This window comes from Stegostoma tigrinum, chromosome 15 (assembly GCF_030684315.1).
Source record: "Stegostoma tigrinum isolate sSteTig4 chromosome 15, sSteTig4.hap1, whole genome shotgun sequence".
NCBI lineage: Eukaryota > Metazoa > Chordata > Chondrichthyes > Orectolobiformes > Stegostomatidae > Stegostoma > Stegostoma tigrinum.
In genome coordinates this window covers 50,057,899-50,083,759 of record NC_081368.1, presented here as the reverse complement: position 1 = coordinate 50,083,759, position 25,861 = coordinate 50,057,899, and the positions used below count along the sequence as shown (strand labels likewise).

The 25,861-nt window shown below is 41.1% G+C and overlaps 1 protein-coding gene across 1 annotated transcript in view; it reads right to left on the bottom strand.

Annotated features, from left to right (window-relative positions):
* Positions 1–25,861, bottom strand: part of sytl4 (synaptotagmin-like 4) — an 88,888-nt gene that overhangs the window by 5,592 nt on the left and 57,435 nt on the right. Inside the window, exons 11-17 of the mRNA XM_048544514.2 lie at positions 24,046–24,132; positions 21,182–21,360; positions 17,280–17,382; positions 16,263–16,424; positions 8,872–8,974; positions 7,873–7,984; positions 1,758–1,966 (exon numbers count right to left, since the gene is read on the bottom strand). Of these exons, the coding sequence (XP_048400471.1) occupies positions 1,758–1,966; positions 7,873–7,984; positions 8,872–8,974; positions 16,263–16,424; positions 17,280–17,382; positions 21,182–21,360; positions 24,046–24,132 (955 nt within the window). The remainder of the gene's footprint in view (positions 1–1,757; positions 1,967–7,872; positions 7,985–8,871; positions 8,975–16,262; positions 16,425–17,279; positions 17,383–21,181; positions 21,361–24,045; positions 24,133–25,861) is intronic.

Below are 25,861 nucleotides of genomic sequence, written 5' to 3'. Positions count from 1 at the left end.
CAACTTCTATTTTGTACTGAGAATCCATCCCCACCCCCACCAACTGTATCAAAAACAGTATATTCATTTGAAAGGGGGATAGCCACAAGAGATTCCTCCACAACCTGCCTACCTCTCCTGGCAATCACCCGTCTACTTGACTGTAGCTGCAGTGTGACTACTTCCCTGAAGCTACTAACTATCACACCGTCTGCCTCCTGTATACTCCTCAGTGCTTCCAACCGATCCGCGTGGTCTGAGAGGAGCTGCAACCAGACACACTTCTTGCAGTCAACCGCTCTCTGATGACCCACATCTGACAGAAGGAGCATACCACTGATTGCCATCTCTGCCTCTTTAACAACCAGAGGACTTAGGCAAAGCAGACTTAGAGGGAAAAAAAGGTCCTATCCTCATCTGGTCGCTGCTTGCACTCCTCAACAAAGCCTGGTATTCACCTAAGCCCAATCTCAGATCCAACCAGCAGCCTTGCAAAAATGGCCAGAACAAGACACATCAATGCTTCCCTCCCCACTTGGCTAAACTGTCACTTAACTCAACTCCCAGCCATTGCACACTCATGCTGGGACCACTATACACTGCTTTTATAGTACAAGACACACAAGAACCAGATCTAAGCAGTTTACTTCATTAGCTTCATTAGATTAAAAGTAGTTACAAGACTAGGAGAGGTTGTTTAAATGTACCTTCCTTTTATTTTCTGGTAACAATCAGACTCATCTCTAATTTACAGTCTTGTTTTCTTTCCTTAGTTTGATTTTTTTAAATTTTCAGGAGTTTGAACCTCTTCCCATCCCACTATTTAGTTTGAAGCCCTATTTATAGCTCTACTTATACAATTCAGCAAGTATTCTGGTCCCAGCACATCTCAAGTGTAGTCCGTCCCAAAGGAACGGCTTCCTCTTACCCCAGTACTGGTGCCAATGTTCCATGAATTCAAACTCATTCCTCCTGCACCAATCTTTGAACACATTAAGATTAAAGCAGCCAATGGGCTAGAATGAACTAGAACCAGTAACCACAGACTGGTCCTTTTCTCAGGCCATTTAATTTCTATGAATTTTTGCACTAAAAGTTGTTTTGGCAAGAGACCCAAGAACAACTGCTAGAGTGTAGTCTCTAAAGGGCATCTGAGACATGGGTACTTAATTTCACACAGTTGCTTGCACTAACAGACAGAGATTTCACTGATGAACAGTGCAGAATTTGAAACTGGAAGCAAAGTGAGTTTAAATGTCAAAATTTGCTAGAGTAAACAAACTAGAAAGAGAGATAAAACATTTAAGTTGTTATATTTACCTGTTTAAAATTTCGAACTGCTGTATGGAGAAATAAGATTGCACACTGCTAGATGTTAAACTTCATTGCCACAGTGGTTGTTTGCCAGTAATTAAGACTTATCACAAAGACTGAAGTAGACTGCAACTTTCCATATTGTGATACATTCAAATATAGGAACTAAATGACATTCAATATATTTGAATAGGGATGCATATGTTAAGATGCTGTTTTTTTGAGCAGTTTACAGTGCAGCATAGTGTGCCACATGATGCATAACATCGAGGGTCTAAATCTGCTTGCCTCAAGTTTCTGTTAAATTATTGTGTAAAAATTGGTAAGTTTCATTAGTCTCACCATTATTCATTCTTTCTGTAAATTTCAGCTGACTTCAATAAATACCAATTTATCTACTGAATTATGAATTGAAATTCAGGTCAGATCCTTCCTCATTTCCCTCCCAACCTCTGTTCCCCTACCATTTCCTGCTCCAAGGCGAACACCTCCAAGAAAATCATTGCTGGACAAGGGTTCTCTGTCCCAGATGGTCAGCTCCAGACAAACATGCTGCAAGTCCTCAAGCTTTATACCACTATACACGAAGGTGTGGTTATAGTGAGGATTCAATGTCTTCTTCACTACAGGAGTTTTCCGTTTAGATGTTTTTGTTCTGAATGGTAGTAGATACCTGAAACAGGGATGAAGATTGTCTTTAGTTATAATCTAGCAACACTCTAAAGGAAAATTATTGTAGATCATCCTCGTCTTTCTAAGTCAGAAGACAGCAATAGTGATAAAATAGAAATGCCATTTCTAATCCAATCTAACATTCTTGCAACTTCAGACAACAGCACCACGATTGATTCTTAACAGCCCTCTTAAATAGCACGGCAAACCCCATAGTTGTGCTAAACTGCTATAATGTTTTGGAAAAGGAATGAAACTGGATAGATAACCTGCCATTGACCTAGATATCTCAAACAATAATAGTAAATGCAACCCTGTGAGGTCCTCCTTCCTAACGTCTGGGGGAAATTATCTCAGACTATTCAAGCAACAGCCTGACAGAGTCACACCCACAGACAACACCCCAGTCACCACCTTCACCATAGTTGGAAATATCCTGTCCCATCAGCAGGACAGACTCAGCAGAGGTGGTGGTGTTGTGGTATACAATCAGGAGAGAGTTGCCCTGGGAGTCCTCAGCATTGAGTCCGAAACCCTTAAGTATCATGCCATCAGGTCAAGCATGCTCAAGGAAACTTTCTGCTTTTTACTGTGTACTGCACTCTCTCAGCTGCTGAAACAGTACTTCTCCCATTAAACACCATTTGGAGGAAGCACTGAGGATTGCAAAGGCAAAGGACGTAGTCTCGGTGGAGGATTTCAATAAAAACCGAAACAACTGCGGATGCTGTAAATCAGGAAGAAAAACAAGTTGCTGGAAAAGCTCAGCAGGTCTGGCAGCATCTATGAAGAAAATCAGGGTTAACGTTTTGGGTCCAATGACCCTTCCTCAGACCCAAAATGTTAACTCATTGTTTATTTTCACAGATGCTGCCAGACCTGCTGAGCTTTTCCAGCAACTTCTGTTCTTGAGGGGGATTTCAATGTCTCTGCCAAGTAGTGAGGAAACTGACTGAGAAAAATATGACATCATCCTCACCAATCTGCCAGCCATTGATGTATCTAGCTTCTCCATTCTGTTATATGGCACTATTATGTGCTAAATGGGAGAAATATCATACATCTATGAGATGTTGTGGACCATCAGGGCGGCACGGTGGCTCAGTGGTTAGCACTGCAGCCTCACAGCGCCAGGGACCCAGGTTCGATTCCAGCCTCGGGTAACTGCCTGTGTGGAGTTTGCACATTCTCCCTGTGTCTGCGTGGGTTTCCTCCGGGTGCTCCGGTTTCCTCCCACAGTCCAAAGATGTGCAGCCTAGGTGGATCGGCCATGCTAAATTTCCCTTAGTGTTCAGGGGTGTGTGGGTTATAGGGGGTCTGGGTGGGATGCTCCAAGGGGCGGTGTGGACTTGTTGGGCTGAAGGGCCTGTTCCACACTGTAGGGAATCTAATTTAATCAGCAGCATTAGAATTATAACTGAACATAATCTGCAACCTTGCGGCTCACACAATTACCATCAAGTCAGGGATCAACCATGGTTCAAGGAGAGCATACCAGGAGCAACTTTCAAAAATGAGGTATCATCCTGGTAAAGCTACAAGCCAGGACTTGCTTGTCAAACAGAATAACAGCAACGATAGTGATTCCACAATCAAAGGATAAATCTAAGCCCTGCCTCATCCAGTCATGAATAGTGGAAGACAACTGAGCAACTCCCTTGGATGTGGTGATGGCAACTCCACATTTATCCCTAAACTCAAAGATGGGAGAATAATGCATATTAGTGAAAAGATAAGGCTGAAGCATTCACAGCAATCTTCAGCCAAGTGTGTGATACATCTTGGTCTGTCTTTAGCCGAATCTCTTCACTCCACATGATACCAAGAATTGGCCAAAAGCACTGGCTACTTAAGACAGTGGACCCTGACAGCATTACAGCAATAGTACCGAAGACTTGTGCTCCAGAACTTGCCATATTCCGAGCCAAGATGTTTCAGTACAGTTATAACACTGGCATCAACCTGGTAATGTGGAAAGTTGCCTAGATATGTCCTGTACACAAAAAGCAGGACAAATCCAACCCATGTGACGACTATCCCGTTAGTCTACTTTCGATCATGAGTGATAGAAGGTGTCATCAACAATACTATCAAGCAGCGATCAGGAGGCAAAAAGACGATATGAGATAGGCCTGGCAGACACAGTTACGGATAATTCAAAGAGATTCTACAAGTACATTAAGAGTAAACAAAAACTAAGGGCTTGTGAAAGCTCAACAAAAGTCATGTGTGTGGATTCATGGGAGGAGATGGGAGAAATACTAAACAAATATTGTGCGTCAATTTTTACTGAGGAGAAAGAAATGGAGGCTAGGGAATTTGGGGGGAAATAAATATTGATATCTTGAAAATATTACAGAAGATAAGGTGCTGCAGGTCTTCAAAAACATTATGGCAGATAAATCTCTGGGATATATTCAAGTGTATCCAAGGACATTGTAAGATGTTAGGAAAGAAACTGCAGTGTCCCCAGCAGAGATATTTGTATTATCTGTAGCCACAGGTGTAGTCCTGGAGAATTAGTCAGTGGCTAATGTTGTGTTTTTATATGAGAAAGGCTGTAAGGAGAAGCCTGGGAACTACAGACCAGTGAGTCTGACATCAGTGGTGGCTAAGTTGTTGAAAGGAATTCTGAGTGATAGGATTTACGTGCATTTGGAAAGGCAAGGAGCCGATTTGAGATAATCAAAATTGGCTTTGTGCATGGGAAGCAATGCCTCTAACTTGATTGGAGTTTTTTTGAGGATATCATTAAAATGATTGAGGGTAGACAGGTAGATATTGTCTACTTGGACTTTAGTAAAGCCTTTAACCAGGTTTGGCATGTTAGACTGATTAGTAAAAATTGGACTACATGGGATTCAGGGAGAGTTTGCCAACTGGTTACAAAACTTTCTTGACAGGAGGCGGCAGAGGATGGTGGTGGAGAGTTGTTTTGTCGGCCTGGAGGCTTGTGACCAGTGGCCTTCCACAGGGATCAGTGCTTGGTCCACTTTTGTCATTTATATAAAACGATTTGAATGAGAATTTAGTAGGCATAGTTCTTTAAATGTTGCATCACAGGTAGTTAGGAAGGCATTTAGCATGCTTGCCTTCAGTGCTCAGACAATTGTGTTTAGGAGTTGGGACATCACATTGAGGTTGTACAGGATGTTGGCGAGGTCACTCTGAGTACTATGTACAGTTCTGGTCACCCTACTAAAGGAAGATTATTAAGTTGGAGAGGGTTCAGAAATGACTTACCGGGATATCACTGGGACAAGAGGATTTGAGTTATAAAAACAGGCTGAATTGGCTGGGACCTTTTTCACTGGAGGAGAGATGGTTAAGGGGTGACCTTTTAGAGGTTTATAAAATCCTGAGGAGCATAAGTAAGGTGAATAGCTAAGGCCTTTCCCCTAGGATGGAGGAGTTCAAAACTAGGGGGCATACTTTTCAGGTGAGAGGAAAATGATTTAAGTGGGAACTGAGGCGCAATGTTTTCACAGAGGCTAGTTCCTATGTGGAATGAACTGGCAGAGTAAATGGTTGATGCAGGTACAGTTTTAACATTTAAAAGATGATTGGACAGGTACCTGAATAGGAAAGGTTTAGAAGGTTTTGGGCCAAATGCAGGCAAGTGGGACTACTGGTTTGGGAAACATTGTGGGCTTGGATGACTTGGACCGGAGGGTCTTTCTGTGCTGTATGACTGACTCTCTTACTTGCTCAGTGACAGCCAGTTTTGGTTTCACTAGGGCCACTCAGCTACGATCTCATTATAGCCTTGTTTCAAACATGGACAAAAGAACTGAATTCCAGAGGCAAGAGTGACTGCAGTTGACATTAAGGCTGCATTTGACCAAGTGTGGCATCAAGGAGCCTAAATAAAACTGGAGTCAATGGGAATCGGAGAGAAAAACTCTCCACTGGTCACAGTAATATTCGGCATAGTGAGGCAGGGTGACTGTGTATGGCATCAAGGAGCTTTAGCAAAAGTGGAGTCAATGTGAATCAGACAAAAATTTCCCTGTTGTTTGGCAGTCATATCTAAGACTGAGTCATCTCAGTTCCAGGAAATCTCTAAGAGTTCGTCATCTTTGGCCCAATCATCATCACTGCTTCATCAATGGCCTTCCCACCATTGTAAGGACAGAAGTGGGGATGTTCACTGATGATTGCATCATTCATGATTCATCAGTTCCTGAAACAACCCAAGATCCAAAAGGTGGCAAGTAACGTTTGTGTCACACAAGTACCAAGCAACGGCTATCTGCAAGACAGAATTGAACCATTGCCCCTTGACGTTCAACGGCATTACTATTGCTAAATCCCCCATTATCAAAATGCTGGGTTTTACCATTGGCCTGAAACTGAACTGGACTAGCTATATAAGTACTGGGGTTACAAGAGCAGGCCACAGGTTAGGAATCTTGCAGTGAGCCACTCACTTCTGGATCCCTCAAAACTGTTTCACCATCTACAAGGCACAAGTCAGGAATGTGACCGAATGCTTGTCACCACCTAGAACAAAGCAGCCTACCTGATTGGTACCATATTCTCAGAACATTCTCTCCCTCAATTTCTGATGCTCAGTGGCAGCAGTGTGTACTATTCATCAAGGCTCCTTAGACAGCATTTTTTAAATCCATGACCACTACCATCTAGAAGGTCAAAGGCAACATCACCACCACCCAACTCTGTGATCAATGAACATGCAGCTCGAGGACTATTTGAATGGTGATGGCTGGATTACAGCCAAACAAGATTGTTCTTTAAGGCAGTAGCATTCAGCCTTACATCTCAGCTTGTAAATGGCATTTAGGAGATCACAACAGGGCACCAAAAACTAGAAACTCCAGAGATGTAATAGGCAATAGCTCCATCCGAGATCAAAAATATTCTAGTGGGGTTATGGATTGTCAGAGGCCAGTCAAGCTCCATCCAGGTGCAAGGAAAAGTGCTGAAACAGTCCTCACCAAACATTTCTCAAAAGTTTCTTCAACTTGCAGACTCCAAACTAAAACAATTCTGCTATTTGAATACATACATTGAAGGCTCTAGATCATAACGCAAGCAATATCAATACAGATTTTAACCTTCTGTGGGATGTGGGTGTTGCTGACAAGGCCAACAGTTGTTTGAGAAGGTGGTCATGAGCCACCCCTTGAACAGGTATAGTCCATCTGGCATTGATACACCCCCAGCGCTGTTGGAATTCCCATTCTAAGACTTTGACCCAACGTCAGTAAAGCAGAGATACAGTTCCAAGTCAGCATGGTATTTGGATGGAAGAGGAATTTATGGGCGGTGGTGTTCCCATGATTTGCTGCCATGTGGATGGTTAAGGTCATGGGGTTAGTATGAAGTAGTCTTGGGGAGTTGTTGTGATGTATTTTTTAAAATAGTGTATGCTACAGCCACCGTACGCTGTTGGTGGATGGAATGCCAATTAAACAGGCCACCTTGAACCAGAGGGTGTCAAGCTTCTTGAAAGTAATTGGCATTCCATATGTTTAGGCAATTGAGGATCATTCCATGCCCTGACTTATATCATCTAGCAACCTCTGACCTGCTCCTATGGCCACAGTATTTAAAAGGTTGTAGCTGTGACAGTATCTATGGGGCAGAAACCAGCAGACTGAATCCCATTTGAGCAATCACCTGCAATAATACCACAACAGTCATTTTAAGGCACAAACCCTGTCAAAGAAAGAAATAGCAAGCAAATCTGGGGCCATAATTTGTGATGCTATTTAAAAGTGGGAGACTTTTCTCTTGAAATTTTCTATGTTCTGTTTCATATTTCATTCATTCTCCTCTCCTGCTCACATATGTTTGGAGGACATGAAGAGATCCACCTGATTTAGACATGAATAGTTAGCTTAGCTACAGTAAATTGTACAGAGACATATTGCTGACTCTTACCCTTTGACAAAAGTGTCTGACGTCCCTCCAACTTTCATTGGTGTAAGGTTCTTGGCTTCCTTAATCCACACATGTAGTTCCCCACCCTCTGCTGACCTTACAGTTTTCTTTCCTGTTAGAGATAATGAAGTTACAAGACTTGGTTTTACTTTGCATGCTGATAAGTATCATCTCTAGATGCAGTAAGGTACAGCCACCTTCTGCTGGAAGTTATTTTTAATTCTTACCCAAAATGATTCTCACGGGTTATAGTCAGCTGCATTCAAAATGATAACACTATTCATGGAACAATTTAGTGACACGGTTAGTAAGGGAAAACACAGCATTCTTATGTTTGTAATTTGTTATGTATGGAGACAGTAAGCGGCTGGCTAATTCACACAAAGCAGGCATCATTGACAAAGCAATTAGGAGTTGGTCACCTGCCCACTTTATTGGATTTCATTGGTGCTGGACACTAAAATGGTACTAATCTTGTCGTCTTGTCTCAAACTGTTACAGAAATCAAAAAATACATTTACAATTCTTAAGTTTCCCTCTTTGGATGATTTGTGACCAACTGAATCATAAATAGCACATCTGGTATTGTTAGAAGTGTGCCTGTGCACAATTAGCTCCTGCCTACTGGAAAGAGAATGTCTTGGGTATTATGTAACAAAAACTGAAAGAACTCTGGATGCTGTAAATCAGGAATAAAAACAGATGTTGCTGGAAAAGCTCAGCAGGTCTGGCAGCATGAACGAAGAAAAATCAGAGTTAGTGTCTTGGGTCCGGAGACCCTTCCCCACTTCTAAGGGAGGGCCACCGGACCCGAAACATTAACTCTGATTTTTCTTCACAGTTGCTGCCAGACCTGCTGAGCTTTTCCAGTAACATCTGTTTTTGTTCTTGGGTATTACATGTTTTGCTCATAATGGATTGCAGCCCAGGTAAGGAAACTTCTTGTGTGGTGAATCAATTAGATATAAACTAGCAAAACAACATTTGTTATCATCTTACCTTTAGTCTTGTCAGCAGCAATGTTTTTAGCCATTGGAATATATTTTATTGAAAGTACCAATTCCCCTTTATATGGAGGGATAACACCAGTTTCTGCATTTGCCTGAAATATCAAAATGGAGTAAAATAACCTTTCAAATTCTGTATTATATGACAATGAGGAAATTTTGGGAACATATGTTGTGATTCTTGGGTCATGGGTAACAACTTGGGTTCTCTCCCTTTTATTTGTTGCTTGTGCTCAGTGCAAAAATAAACTCGTATAGCTGATTTCAACTCCTTATAATGAGAAACCTGACATTATGCACAAAATACATAGCATATAAAGGACACAATATGCTTTTAATCACTTTCTTTTGGCCTGTAAAATTTGGGGTTAGTTCTGTCATTCTTGTCCTCTCAAACCAGCAGATATAAAATAATAATAAAATAAAAATTGTCACACAAGTGGGAGTTGGTACATGAGAGCTGAGAGACATGAAGACAGAATGAAAATTGGTCAGTAGCAGAATGTGAAAAGTAACATATTACTTAATTTCTGACCAATACTTTAAAAGCATGCCAAACTATCCAAATCTTTTACTCTTGGTACAGTGGTAATTTCCCAAAAACTTTGATCATATGCTAGTAATGAAGATTGTTCACTTGAAAAAGCTATTTTGCATGTCCTTCTAGTCTTTGGTAATGTATCAAAGTCTGGAGCCAGTCCAGAACTGTGATTGTGATTCACTTCTAAGCCAAACTGGTATGAAAAGATGAAAAATTAAGAACTTTACAATTAATCAAAGTTTGCTAACAATAGTTTGCAAAGCTTTGCAGGAATAATCTCTTGGAATAAGTCATTAATATTTGGGTAATTAACCATTTGATGACAAATTGTCCTGGATTTTGAAAGTCTGCAAGGCTGGCTACAACTACTTATCTAATTAATTACCACGTAACGTGATGTAGCTCATGAAGATCACCCATTGGGTAGAGATGTCGTCCACCCACTGCCCTGTCCACACCCCAGACTTTGTTGGCATATTCAGAGCAGTAGAGGTTGTTGGGTGGAGACCTTGAGTCCTCGATGTAAGTAGGTTGGCCTTCCCAGCCTAACATCAAAACCGACCTTTGTATAACCTCTGACACGTCATTTTCATCTCACCTCCCCACAGATTCTACCAGCAATCTGGGAAGCTGACTGTGGGACAACTGGTCAGCAAAGTCTGTTGCTTTGGAATGGGTGTGGCTCACTGACCCTTCCATCAACTGTTTATGGGAGACAAGAGCATAGTTGTAATGTCATTACACTACTAATCCAGAACACCAGAGGTTAAGGGTTTGAATCCTACCTGGCAGATAGTGAAATCTGAATTGAATAAATATCAGGAGTAACAAAAAGAAATTAGTCTAATGGCAACCATGTAACCAGTGGTGATCATTGTTAAAAAAACCATCTGGTTCACTAATGTCCTTTAGGGAAGGAAATCTGCCCTCCATACCTAATCCGGCCTACATATGATTCCAGACTCTCAGCAATCTGGGTTACTTTTCTGGGCATTTTAAGGTCAGGCAATAAATACTGGCCTAGCCAAGATGGTCAGATCCCATGAATGTATAAAAATTCTGTTGGTGAGCTCCATCCCATTCGCCCACTAATTGCTGTCTCTAAGGATCCTTATTGAAGGTCAGAGTGCAGAACCAACAGTGGTCACTATTCCTGGTGGTGGTGCTGCTGGTTAACAGCTTCAGATTGCCTAGTAGATATCCCAAAGTGGGATTTCTACTCTGCACAGGTCTAATTCACCAGGAAGGCCAGCACTGTCCTAACGTTCCATCAAGACTCCCGAAAATGATTGACAGCTGTTCCTCCCAGTTTACTTGCATGTGAAAGGGAAACTTGCCTCAAACATTAAATTCCCTTCCTCTTCAGCAAAAATGCCCTTCTACTTCCGCTGCTTGTGGCTACACTAGCAGATCTGCTTACATGATATGTCACATTTGTCTGTCTCACATCACCCTCACACATCTCCTGTAATAACTACTCTGCAACATCCATCATCCAATCACACTTAGGTTGACCACTCTTCCTTTCCCCTCCAGTTTGCTCCAGAAGACATGTCTCTATATCTTCTGCTACGATCAAATTGCTGAAAGTGATATTTTTCTTTTTTGAATGTCACATTCAGGATTTTTTGCTGCCACAATGTTTAATATCTCAATTTGGCTTATTGCACCCCGTATGGATTTTTTTTTAAGAAAATACCTTGGCCTCCACATTCTTCCACAGGTCATTTTATTTATTGTCCAAATGTTGAGATGGATATCAAAGTGAGTAAACTATAGCATCTTATGGGTTATTCCCTGTATAATCTTGAGTATATCTTCTATTTTCATAAAATTATTTCTACCTTTCTCTATTCTCCTAATTACTGCATCACATTTGCCTCCTTGTATTTTTAATGATTTAAGTAGACAAACCTACTGTTCCAATATGAAATGCTTCAATTTTCACTCCAGAGTTGCGTCTGATTCTGTAAATTGTGTTGTCACCATACCACAAGTTTGTTATGTTCTTGTCTCGTGTTTACTCCAGAAGTAAAGTTAAATTTTATGCCTATTTGTTTGGTGTACAGTTTTAGATGATAGTACACAGCCCTGTCATACTATTACTGCACTTGAAACATGTCTGATAGTCCCTCTTCTAGCCTCACGCTTACTGTTGGTTCCAACAACTGTCGCTAAATCTCACATCTTTGCGGTCAGTGTCATATTTCAACAATGTAAACTGATGGTGAATTTATGAAGAATCAAATGTTAATTAGTCCTGAGTACATTTTATTCTTTTAAGTTGGTGTCAGGTAAATATCTGGATAGAGAAAGAAAAGAAGAAAAGAAGAAATAAGGATACACTTAAATGTAAAGTTTTCAATGTTACTAAACACCAGGAGCACACTATTCATAACGTGGTAATTTTATAAAAGGATGAAGTTTGCAATTGTGGATTCTTGAAAGCTTTATCTGTTTTATCACCTACACTGGAAAATTGAAATGAATCAAGACGCCAAGACAATGCAAAATTGGGGGTGGGAGTGGTTCTGATCAGCCAAGAGAGCTTTTCTCATTCCACCTTTTTGCATTCCTTCAAGATCTTCAGTAACATTTAGTGATGAACTAGATGTTTCGAGAGAGTTGGGGATAACATAATCTGTAAAATACTCTGATGCTACTGAAAACCAAATGTTGAAAGTGTCATCGTAAGATTATTAGAATGCTTGTTCCTTCATAATTTGAAAATGTATTAACTGTTGTAACAAAAAGCATAATTTTATCTTTAAAAGTGCAAACTTGTGTACAAACTAAATTGGAACGAATTGGAGGATTTCCACTTGGATTATGGCATGAGAAGGCAGATACAGTGTTGCGTTAGGTTAGAACTCCATCGTATGGCACTGTAGATGCAGATTGGTTTTAAACTCAGCCACTTTGATGTGGATAAGTGTAGAACACAGACCAATCACTTTTAACACAGGAGAAAAAGATCTGATCAATCTTTCCATGACTACCATTATGCAGCTTACATTTAGAATAAATTTGGGAGAGTTTGAAAGTTCAAACTATTGACTAAGTGCAGGCAATCTAAAGATGGAAAAAATAATTGGTATTAAAAAAAGTAATTTACTGTTGATCATTCAAAATGGGGTAAGTTGAAGTGCAACATTGTGGTGTTCAAGCCAATGTAAGTAGCAATGCTTGCTGCATTCCCATCAAGTTTGTCTCAAAGGATTGAAAAACAATTCTGTCCCGGAATACATCAGCTGCTTTTTGTTGATTTCATTAATTTTTTTTAAAACCTTGTGGACTTTGTTACATTCTAAAAAAAAGAGTCCAGAGTCCAAAGACCTGGCTGCTGTCACCTATCCACTGGGGGTGATCAGTCAGGGGTCCCATATCTGTATATTCCAGGGCATGGGCCATGGGCAGTTGAGGAATGAGTGAGGGGAAATGTGACAGTATCGGGGGCACAGTAGGGGAAGGAAGATGGAGAGACTCAATGCCAGGAGGGCTGCAGGCAGCAGCCTGGGCTGTGGAGGGGAGGACAGTTATGGTAACGGGGTGGGTGACCGATACATGAGTGAGAGAGCCAGTGGTAGGAGATGTGATGATATAGGTAGGGGGAGCAGCAAGTCAGCACCACTGTTGTGAAAGTGAATAGTAGCAAGGTGCAGTGATTGGGCTCAGGGCATGAGGACAACAGTATGTTCAATGTGATGAATGGCTACAAATTAGGGTTTAGCTGAAATGGGCTGTCCAGTGAGTGCTGAATAGGAGGTTACATCGAGATTCAGGCAGGGAATGGGACAAGGATGTTTTGAGTAACTGCTGTGGCCTTCCATAATCTGCTGATTGCTAATAGCAAATTTCACGTGGAAATTATCTAGGACCAAGCTCAGAGCCACTGTCAGTTTGATGGAAATTGTCTGGGAGCACGCCCAGAGCCTCTGCCATTTTGATGGCCAAAAATGCAGGCTCCTCTTCTGCCCAACAGATGGTTCTCCACAGCATCTGCAGAGAGCAATTTCAAATCATCTCACCGTGTGTATGAAATTCATGCAGTGTACAAGTATGTGGGGTTCAAATGCTGGCCACAGACAATGGAAAATGTATTATTTGCCCTTTCAAATTACGGATAGACATTCCTGAGAAGTAATCATGCCCACCTGGCATCCACGGCCCATAGTAAACACAGCTCAGGTAAATGTCATGAAGTGGATTCTCTCTCCACCCAAATTGTAAACATCAGGGAAGACTCACTCTCTTATCCGCAATGATGTCTTTCATGCCTGATAAGAGGTTAGTGTAGAAGGATATTAGTGCTCATGCAGCATTTGTTCTCTATCTCGCTCTTCACCGTGTTTGGTGAAGCACTCATTAAAATCAAGGTCCAATGGCAGAATTACAAAAATGGGTCATTGTGTGTCTGTGACGAAACATGTCAACCTGTCATTTGAGACATGCAACTTTTTCCACTGTTCCCATTAGTCAGAAATTCTTCTCATGCATACGCTGCCCAAATAGGTTCATTGCCAGTGTGGCCAACAGAGCCAGCAACAGCAGTGGGTCATCACTGCAACTTTTGCCATGCAACAATGGTGCAGGGTGAGGGAGAAGGAAAGGATGTGCCAGCCCAGAACCAGCAGTAACCTGCTCAGAAACTGAACAGCTCCCACCATATGAAGAGGTTGCAATTGAAGGGCCACTCGTGATATGTTGAAGACACAGAGGATAGCCAGAGTCTTCGATCCTCAATGCCATTTCCTGTGTATGAGTGGGACTCCATGTTGGTGCAGACTGAGGATGTCCTAAGATACTGTCACTGAACTGTGCCAGCTACTGAGCAGGACCTGGGACCTGATAGAGTGGGTGGCCATCCCATCCACCTGGCCGTCAAGGTGACTGCTCTACTGAACGTGTGTGTGACTGGCTCCTTCCATTCGGCACCTGTGTGGGATGTTTCACCACAAAAATAGCAAGGATGTGAGTGATGCCATCTGTGTGAGATCACATCTCTTCACCTCATTGCCTGTGATAGGGGTCAGTCCAGATTCAGCAACACTGCTACAATGTGCTATAGACTGTACACAATACACTGCGAGATTCATGTCATTAACCCAGCTGAATTCACCAAAAGAAAGGGATTCACTCCATCAGCTGCTTTCCGTGCTGGTTACTGGGAAACAAGAGCTACGGTCTGCAAACGTGGCTGGTGATTCTGTTCTGCAACCCATTGACTGATGGAATGTAGATACAGTGCTGTCCATTTTTCAACCAGCGTGAAAGGTGGGGCAGATGTGAGCCCTGGTGATGATGAGGTTCTTCTGCTTGGATGCATCTCGTAGGCCCTTTAGTATAACTTGGAATAAGATGCTAGGTTCCAGCAAGCACTGGGGACAGAGTACTCATGACTTAGGATTGAGAGATGGGATATGACTGCAGGCTGGTGAGAATGCATGGCCAGGTGCTCAAACACTGATTAATGTGGATCTGTATAGTTCCGTGTGTGAGGCAGTGCCCTCCATGCCACCTCTGTGCTGTGGGATAGGCTGGGTGGACTATGAGCAGCAGCTCTGGTCTGCCATGCTTGATCAGGGCAGGCCTTCCAAAATAGTGCCAGCACGAGGGATGCCTTTCAATCTCATATCTCAGCAACGTGAGTTCTTCCAGGTACAGTGAATGGTAGAATCAGGTGAGAAGGAAACTACATGGGCAGGGTAGGTAGCTAATGAGATGGATTTGGAACAATCACATGAGAAAACTCAAGAGATGCCTTGGACAGAAACCCAGTGGAAAATGGCATTTAGCCAAAATAAAAAAGGTAATATTCAGTCCTTTATAGTTTTAAAGTCCTCTATTAAATGTCTAATTTGCCTTCCCTCTTTTAAGAAGCATTCCAATTTCTCATAATCCTTAAATCCTGGAACTGTTCCAATAAATCTGAAGCAAAGGCCAAGAGAAATTTAATGGAGATGTTTCAAATTGCAAACTGTGTGGATAAATTAAGCAGAAGAAACTATATCCAGTGGATTCACGTCATCTACCCAAAGTTTCCTTGCTTATTTAACAGCTGGAGATATGGAGGTGAAGTTGGACTCATGAGCCATCAGAATGTCTGAACATCAAGTGGGACTTGCATGTGTTATTTCAATATTTTCTGTTGGCATTCTGAAGAACTTTAAAGATTCTTAAAGTGGATCTTTTGTTTCTATCAAAGTCACCACAATCCCAGAGGACCACATGGCTACTCTCTCAATAAAGGGAGATGACTGGTGATGACGTTACCCAAGGGTCCCCCACTTCAAGCAAAGAGCAAGATCAAGAAAGTGGGACCTTCATGGTGATCTCAGTTGATGGAGTAATGGAATCTGCACTATTGGTGTCACTCTGCATCACAAACCAGCTGAACTAGCCAACTGAACTATTCAAACCCTACAACAAGCTACTGCAAAAAATATGGAAGTCTGAAATCCATCTGTACCACAAGCATTCAGATTCTTTCCCTGTGCCTGACAGAAGCTGTCTGAACTTGACAGTGTTCAGGGAGAAAACAGTTCAAAGTTTGAAAAGAAAAAAAAATGTTGGGGAAACTCAGCAGGGTCTGGAACCATCTATGGATTAAGAAGCAGAATTAATGTTGAGTCTGATACGACTCTTCAAAAGTGGAGGAGGCATATTGAACTCAAATGTTAACTTTGTTTTTCTGTCAACAGATGCCACCAGACCTGCTGAAATTCTGTTGCACTTTTGTGTCTCTTTCAGATTTCCAGCATATGCACTAGTTTGGTTGTAGAAAATCAGTTTGCTGCTTTTAGACTGTCAAAATAAGCTTTATTAAAGATTTGTGCTCCTACCTTACCATGAAGGGGAAGGCACTCCTCAGACTCACTGTTGAAGTTCCAAATATCTAATGAGAGGTCCACCTCTCCCAGAAAAGCGTTGCGCCCAAAACGGTCATAATGCCAGACAGAAAGTTGCAACGTCCTCATAATTAGCTGCGACTCCGTAATGTCATACTTATTAAAAAACAAACATCCAAAACACACTCAGCAATGGCCATAAAAATTAGTTTATCTTCTTTCAATAGTGATAGAGAAAATGACGTAAATTGTTGAAGTAATAATCTTTACCCTCTCTAATGAGCCAAAACCAGGTCAATTATAACTTTACTCTGCGTACAGCATATACTATTTCCTTATTTTCTCAATAAGGACCTTAGAATAACACGCCCACTGCACATTTTGAATTTCCTACATCAAAGACTAACAACATGTATGGAATTATGGACAGTTTATACAATTGAATCACTCCTTCACAAGGGTGGCTGACTATAAACTGCCAATATTCCAGACTGGTGCCAGTTCAGGGCCCAGGAGAAAAACACAATATTGAAACCTACTGGGCGAGGTACAGGTCACCAATCTACCTTTTTAACCAACAAATGATATTTGGTCAAGGAAGTTGAATGATGAAAAAGGGATGCCAATAATAGGTATACAATCAGGTTGTTCTGAATGCTTAACTGAGGTATTTTGAAGGTAAGTTGAAATCTGTGCATCCAAAGCTAAACCAAAAAGCACGTTCCCACCGCATTTAATTTTAAATAATTTGGAAGTTTTATTAAAATACCACAGAGATTCTGAATCAAACTCTTGTTTGAATTTTTAAATCTGATGCCTGACACTTCCTTCAGACCAGACTCAGTCTTGGAGTCCTAGATTACATGATTTCTTCCTTGATGTGGGAATCCTGAATTTGCAGTACAGCTGGAGGCACTGCAGCCCATACGTCCCCTTAGCTTTTTAAATCCCACAAACATGTCTTCTTCAAGGCTAATTGCAAAGACGAACGTACTGCCTTTTGAGCCTTACCCGTAGGGTTTCATTGTAGACTGGATCAGTTGTGTTACGCTTAACCGTAGTCTTTCGTTTGCTTTGTCGGGATTTATCTGGTAGAAGATAAGATTTCACGTAGCTGCAGAAAAAAGGATTTAAAAAATATATTTTAATTAATTATCCTATTTTTGAAGAATTGCTTGCTAATAATAGATTGAAACGTGACAGCATCAACTGTCTTCAGCCTCAGCTAACATTCCTTCCCACTAACTGGCATGCGTCATTTGAGACTTCTATGTCTGGTTTGTAGAGGCTGACAGAGTTTGATGTTGTTTCATAGTAACAGAAGCCTGGTTTTTAACTCATGGACTGCATTTGGCTCCATTCAAATTCCAGAAATTTTTACTTATGTTGATCCATGAGGCACTTATTGGCCATTCCTAACTGCCCATAGAGAGGTTCAGAGGCAACGGCTTTGCTGCAGATCTAGAAACACATGTCGGCCAGACGAGATAAGGATGGCAGATTTCCTTCCCTGAAGGACATTTTTGAAACAGATGGGTTTTGTATAACAATCATCCATATTGCATGGCTAGCTTTTATTTTCAATTTCAGGATTTTTTCCCCCAAATTGAACTCAAATTTCACATTTGCTGTGGTAGAATTTGAACCCATGTGGCAAAATATTCTGGATTATTAGATCATTCCCCACACCATGGCCTTTTAAAAAATAATTGGTACATTTGTAGAGAATCAAAACTGATATTACAGTTATAAAATTAGTAAAACATTAGGAGCAGCTTTATTACCAAAACACCCCATTGTGTGTTTATAAATATATTTTCTACATCTAAACATCTCAAACGTGTTTTGCGATAACGCATGATAACTGTTAAGTCAACAAGTCTAGCAGGTATTCTGTGCCAGCAATATCCCTTACAGCCTGAAATGAATGACCAGACATGATATTTATGGTTAAAGGGAGGAATTTTAGACAGCACTAGGACATCTCGCTGCATTTCAAAATAATTCCATGCGATTTTCTCATCTGACAGTGCAGTATTTTGCATAACACAACTTAGTTTATCAGTTCAACCACTGATATGGGACTGGAATAAGATTGTTTCCAAATTCACTTTATAAATTGGAAAACTGCATGTTTCAGCCATATCCCTTCATCAGAACTGTAACAATGGATCATGCCTGAAACATCAAAACTTTCCTTCCTTTACAGATAGTCTCTGATTTGTTGATTATTTCTGGCACTTCCTGTTTTTAATGTCAGTTTTCCAGCATCAACCAGGGTTTTGGATTTCCTTCAGATGTGGTAAACATAAGATGGTTGGGTTTGTATTCTAGAAAGATGCGATCAAATAATCCCAAATTATCTTTCGACGTAAGGCTCAAAATGTTAAATATTTGTTCTTGGGACACTGGGTAATGGATTGGAGAAACAGGCCATCCTCTCCACTCTCAGCACACTTCACCAGAACTGCATGAGTGAACTTCAATGAGGGCATGACCAAATAGCGAGTCTGTATTGTCTCCACCCTCATAATTTGTTAGATCTTAGCAAGATAACAGAAGGTGATGATCAATCACAGCACCATACTTGAAGCAAGGATTCAATAGCTGTGGGTTTTTTTTTTTAAATTGTTAATGAAGAAACTAACAATTTTATTTTGAATAATGTTTAAAAATATGTTTTTGCTGATCATACCTTACACTCCTTCCATTTTCTCTCTACACGTTCCTTTCATTCTAATAAACTACTGATAATTGGAGGTTTGAATGACTTCATTATAATCATCAGCTAATCTGAAGGTGGTAACTTGGACAGAACTATGTGTGCCCAATTCATTTGGACAGGGACATAAGCCTTCTGGAATCTGAGTTTGAAATCTATCCCAAACTGCTGGACTTAAAGTTCTTTTTTCTGCTGGCTATATGGATCCTCTGTGGGCATGATCCAGCTGTGCAAAGCTGTCTTTCAATTTGCTGTAAAAGGCAATAACACCCAGAGAGACCAGTCAGCTGAAAAGCATGGCAGATGAGTGCAGTTAGTAGGGTTTGAGAGATTGTGCTGAAACATGCAGTGCTCAGGCAGAATTAAAGCAACATTTTGTTTTACAACTACATCCAGACAATAAACTCATCTATAAAGCATGATCCAAACTTGTTCCAGTAACTGTAGTGTTGTTAGTCTTTAACTAACATGCAAAGTTAATTTTTAAGTACAGTTTTTCACAAGAGGCAAAAGCCTTACGAACTCATCATGCCTCCTGGGGTTACCATTGAACAGAAACTCAGTCGGACTCACCATGAGGCACTACAGCCTCACAGTGCCAGGGACCCAGGTTCAATTCTACCCTCGGGCGACTGTTTATGTGGAGTTTGCACACTCTCCCTGTGTCTGCGTGGGTTTCCTCCCACAGTCCAAAGATGTGCAGGCTAGGTGGATCGGCCATGCTAAATTGCCCGTAGTGTTCAGGGGTGTGTGGGTTATTGGGGGATGGGTCTGGGTGGGATGCTCCAAAGGGCGGTGTGGACTTGTTGGGTGGAAAGGCCTGTTTCCACACTGTAGGGAATCTAAGCAAACATCTAAGCAAACCACATAAACGTAGCAGCTACAATAGCAGGTCAGAGGCTAGGAATATTGCAAAGAGTAATGTAACTCCTGACTCCCCAAAGCCCATTCACCATCTACAAAACACAAGTCAGGAGTGTGATGGAATATTCCACAGTTGTCTGGATGGGAGCAGCTCCAACACTCAAGAAACTTGACACCAGAACACAACTGCCTGCTTGATTGGCACTACATCCATAAGCATCCACTCCCTCCACCACTGATGCTCAGTAGCTGCAGTGTGTTCTATCTACGAGATGCACTGCAGAGATACGCCAAAGATCCACAGACAGCACCTTCCAAACCCATGACCACTTGCATCGAGAAGGACAACAGCAGCAGACACATAGGAACACCACCACCTCCAAGTTCCCCTCCAAGTCATTCACCATCTTGACTTGGAAATGTATCAGTGTTCCTTCGCTGTCACTAGTTAAAAGTACTGGAATTCCCTCCCTCATGGCATTATGGGTCAACCCACAGCAGGTGGACTGTCACAGTTCAAGAAGGCAGCTCACCATCACCTTCTCAAGGTCAACTAGGGATGGGCGATAAAATAAGAAGGCCAGCCTGTGATGCCCAAATCCCACACCTCAATTTTTTAAAAAAATGCAGTCTTTGTACACATCACAAGACTCTGAATATTTAGGTGATTGCCAGAGTGCCTTTCACAATTGCTGGCAAAATGTTGTAAGGTACATTCAGGAAAGTGGGTGGATGCGCTGAGCAACACAAGATATTCTGACTATATTTCAGCATCCAATATAGCTGCTAGCAAGCAAGAGCACATCATGGTGCACAGTGGCTCAGTGGTTAGCACTGCTTCCTCAAAGTACCAGGGACCCAGATTCAATTCCACCCTCGGATGACTGTCTGTGTGGAATCTGCACATTCCCCTGTGTCTGTACGGGTTTCCTCTGGTTTCCTCCCACAATCCAAAGATGCGCAGGTTAGGCGGATTGGCCAAGCTAAGTTTCCTGTAGTGTTCAGGGATGTGTAGATTAGGTGGGTTATCGAGGGATGGGTCTGGGTGGGATGCTCTGAGGGTCGGTGTTGAATTTTTAGGCCAAAGGGCCTGTTTCTACATTGTGTAGATTCTATGATTCTATGAAATATTCAATTTACTGAACAGTTTGAAATGATCCACATATCTCCAGCCTACAGGGCAATTATTATACAACTCAAAGATTTACTGATAAACTTTAAACTGAAAGAATACCTGTATTCTGCTGTCAAATTCGTGAGGTGTGTTCATTTCAATACACAGAGCATTTTTAGAAACACTTGTCACTCCATTACCACACACACTTACGGGTTTGATCTTCTCTTGTTCTCATCCCCATAAGCCAGGTTACGACATTCTTTCACATGTATATTAAGTGCTTGTTTCTTTTGATCATAATTAAGAAGGAAGACGATCTCCCCAGTAACTGTGACATTGCCATAGTCACCTGCCTCACTGTAAATGCTGACCATGCTGCCTATTGTACTCTGAAACAAAAACATTACAAAAATTAGTCTAAAAGTAAATTAAATAACAAAGCAAACTAGATATTCTCATTTGTTAAATTTATTTCATCCAAATTATATTTGGGTATTCTCAACACAATTTATGTAAACTTAATATATTTAGAAGAGTCAGTACCGTTTAGAGGGGCTTCAACTTATTTTTCTGTAGGCAAGGAACTTTAGGTGGAAGCCTTATGCCGTTTAAGCTGAGGAATACCAGGGTTGGGAAAACGTCTCCCATTTTTGATGTTCAGTATGACCATAAAATACTCCTCAATCAGATACCACAGGTTAATGTAGAACTTTCTCTACCTATCATTAGTCTCAGGTCAGGAATAGGCAGCAAGTGACAGGTAATGACAATTTCGAAGAATAGTGAATCCAAACTTCACCCCTTGACATTCAAAAGCATTACCATCACTGGATGTGAGTTTGGTTGCTGAGCTGGAAGGTTAGTTCTCAGACGTTTCATCACCATTCTAGGTAACATCATCAGTGAGCCTCCGATGAAGGCTTCGTCGGACGCTCACTGATGATGTTACCTAGAATGGTGCCGAAACGTCTGAGAACTAACCTTCTAGCTCAACGACCAAACTCACATCCAGAACCTCAACCTGAGCTACAAATCTTCTGAACTCGCTATTACCATCACTGAATCCCCAAGCTTTGACATTTTGGGGATTATCAGTGATTAGAAAATGAACTGGACTAGTCATGTAAATACTGTGGCTACAAGATCAGATCAGAGTCCTGCTATGAGTAGCTCACATCCTGAATCCCTAAAACCTATCCAGTATCTACGAGGCACAAGTCAGGAATGTGATGCAATATTCCCCGCTTGCCTGGATGAATGCAACTCCAACAACAACACTCTTGACACCACCCAGGCAAATGCAGCCACATCCATTTCCTCCACCTCCAACACACAACAGTAGCAGTGTGTACTATCCAGAAGATACACTGTAGAAATTCACCAAGGGTCTTTAAGCAGCACTTTACAAATCCACTACTACTACTAATTTTTTGAAGGAGAAGGGCAGCAGATACATAGGAACACCACAACCCGCAAGTTCCCTTCTACTCAGCATCCTTTCTTGGAAATATATTCACTGTTACTAGGTTAAAATCCTCCATCCCTAACTGCAGTGTGGGTCTACCTTCAACAAAATAAACTGCAGCATGAAGGTAACTCATCACTACCTTCTCATGGCAAATGGGGATGGACAATAAATGATGGCCCAGCTAATGATATCCACATCCTATGTGTGAATGAAGAAAGATTTAATAAGAAACCTCTCTCAATGATTCACTATTTGGGTAGAGGTAGAATGAAAATGCAGAGAATTAAGGTTCATGATCAGAAAAAGTTGGTCAACTACATAGAGCTGTTTACAAAAGATAACATTAAAAATGTTAAATGATACATCTAAAAAAGGTTGCGGTTACTGTTAGAGTTAGCTGGCCTAGGTTGATCCATTTGTATATGAGGCAAATAATCAGGATAGATTCATTTAGAATTGTATCATACTGTTTTCCTTAAAAATAACACTTCTTTTCTCCCCTAAAGGTCAGTCAGTTTAACCAGTGAGTAGCTCATGCCATTCAGACCATAGAATTGCCAGGGTTCAAACCTCAATCCATCAGGAGTTAGCTGATGACAAAACCAATGGTTCAAATAGCCTGAGGATATGGAGGGAAAAACAGGCAGCATTTCTATTGCTGACAACAGCCAGTGACTCCCGCTGGAGATGTATATTTATGAATTCTCTGGGCAGGCTGGATAAAATTTATCAAAATCAGAAGTTTATTTCTGAATAAAGTGCACATCAATCAATAGGTCTTTGTGACATCACCTTAGCAAGGTGTTTGTGCTTTCAGGAGTAGAATGATTAAGAAAACATACATTTCTGCCCAGAGTGAGCCACTCAGTAAAATACTTTTTAAAAGGCCAGGAGTGTCCTTAAAAGAAATCAGAAACATTTTTGCCCATAGAGATAAAATAGCAACTTTCATTCATTGATTCAATTCCATTTCCCAACCACTAAATCCCCAAACTCAACTGCAGGAGAATCAAAGAGGAAGTCAAAACACTGCTCAGATGAACAGAAATCAAACGAAGACTTTCTGGATTGGGATATTAATGGTAGCCAAGCAGTACAATGACCACTTGACACCTTAGTCATTAGATGTGGTCAGTTTGTGATGGAAAGACCACAAAATAGGGTGGTCCATTATATTTATCCAGCCAAATAAGCTAATGTGCCTCAACTGTAAGAAGTCCGAGTTACTATGACAGTACACACTTGCTTAGTGTAGCCTGGAGCTTTGGATCTAATGTTGGAGGCTCCAGTTTCTTTCCATCACGTGGCTGGTCAGGGATCTCCCATTGGTGTATTGTTGAATATTTATAAGTTGATCGTTAACCATTTGGCCACTTTTTGAACACACTGTCCTTGACCATCTTGTCCTGAATTGGAACTTCACACCACAAAGTCTCCTTCCTGTGACTATGGACTAGATTCCAGTCCTTCCTTCATATCCTCCACCTTTCTGACTATGTAAAGGCAATAAATGCAATCTTAAATTAGTTTTGCTGTTTGCATCTCATGGATGAGGAGTTTATAAATATGGAGATTGATAATTACAATATTTTGCTGTTTCACTTACAACTGAAGTGCCACTCTTCAGGCTTTGGCGAGCATTTGTCAGACGGTGAATTTTCACCAGTTTATCAATGTCCTCTTCCTCCTCCTCCTGTTCAAGCAAAATGATTACAGCTGAGTATTACAGCAGTAAAGCCCACGATTATTCATTTCTGCAACACAGGTGACCTAATTGTTCACACAATGATTTGTTTGCTTCCCCTGTCAATTTGTCAGAAAAGGTACCTTCATTTCTTTCAATTATTACCTTGCAAAATACAAAGCCTTCGCTCATTTTACTGCAAACAATCAGATGTGCTCTAGAGCAACCTTGGACTACCTGCATCTCCCAAAGGAAATCTGGTGGCACCAAGCTTCATCTTCTCGCTCAAGTAACTTAAAATACATCAAAAAACAATTCAGCATGTGAAATTGCTGGCTTAAATCCTTATTTTGCCAATCTTTGTGCCAACATACTAATGACATGGTGCAACTAAAGATTTTACAGTTTCAGTATTCCTTGCGATATTGTCCTATGACAAGAAGCTGAAGTAACTGGGACTATGTTATCTATAGTTGAGATGAACGAGAGGTGATCTCATCGAAACATCCAAGCTTTTGAAGGGTTTTATCGGGTAGACACAGAGATTGTTTCTGTTAGTTGGAAAATCTATAATGTGGGAGTAGAGTCTTGGAATAGCTTGTCAGTTATTAGGACTGAGGTATGGGTAAATTTCTTCCATGAAAAAGTGTTGTGAATCTTTCAAAATTTCTACTCCAAGGAATTCCAAGAATGATCCAGTTTTGACTATTTTTAAGGCTGGACTACCGAGTGTTTCAAGGAGTCAAGGGATAGCAGAAGCCAGAGAAGTAGGTCAGGGGTAATTGTATCGACTGATACAGAAGGCTCAAGAGATCTACTTAATATTCCCCTCTTAATTCTTGTGTTGTGCTATTCAGAACAGAGTGGTGAACACAACCCAACCTGAAACTCCAACAGAGTCTGATCGAAGGTTTCAGAGAGTTTCATGCTCATAATCAGATGGAATTTGAACCTTCCATTTGCACAGCAGCAGGCGTAGGCCATTTTGTCTTCTTGTTCCCATCAAATCATAGCTAATTTTTGCCTCCCCTCCACTGATTTATCTGTAGAAAATTTCAATTTGTCAGCTAGACTTTTCAGTTAAATCGGGTACAGCCAGCATGGATTTATGACAGGTAGGTCATGCCTGACAACCTCACTGAATGTTTAGAAGAGGAGGTGACTCAGGTAGTAGACAGGGGAGTGTTTGTAGATGTTGCTAATATGGACTTCCATAAGGCATTTGATAAAGTGCCACATAAGACTGATTGCTAAGGTAGAAGCCTGTTGAATTAAGGGCATATTACCAATATGTCTGGGAAATTGATTGAGTGGCAGGTGACTGAAAGTAGGGATAATAAATTGGTGCTCAATTGGCTGGAAAAGACCAGCGGTGACCCACAGGGATCTGTGTTAGGGCTTCAATAATTCACATGATTTATTAACAAAAAGTCATACATCCAAGTTTACTGATGACACAAAGTTAAGCAGCGCTGTAGTCAATGTAGATGATAGCACAAAGTTATTAAGGGATAATGATAGACTAAGCGAATGGGCAAAACGGTGGCAGATGGAGTTCAATGTAAGCAAGTGAGAGGTTATCCATTTTAGACTGAACAAGGATGCATCAGGGTACTTTCGGTATGAATTTAAATACAGTGGATGTCCAAAAAGACTCATTGAGTATTGATCTTTAAAAATGCCACAAATGATGGCAGAAATTAATTTAGAAAGCTAATGGAATGTTGGCCTTTACATC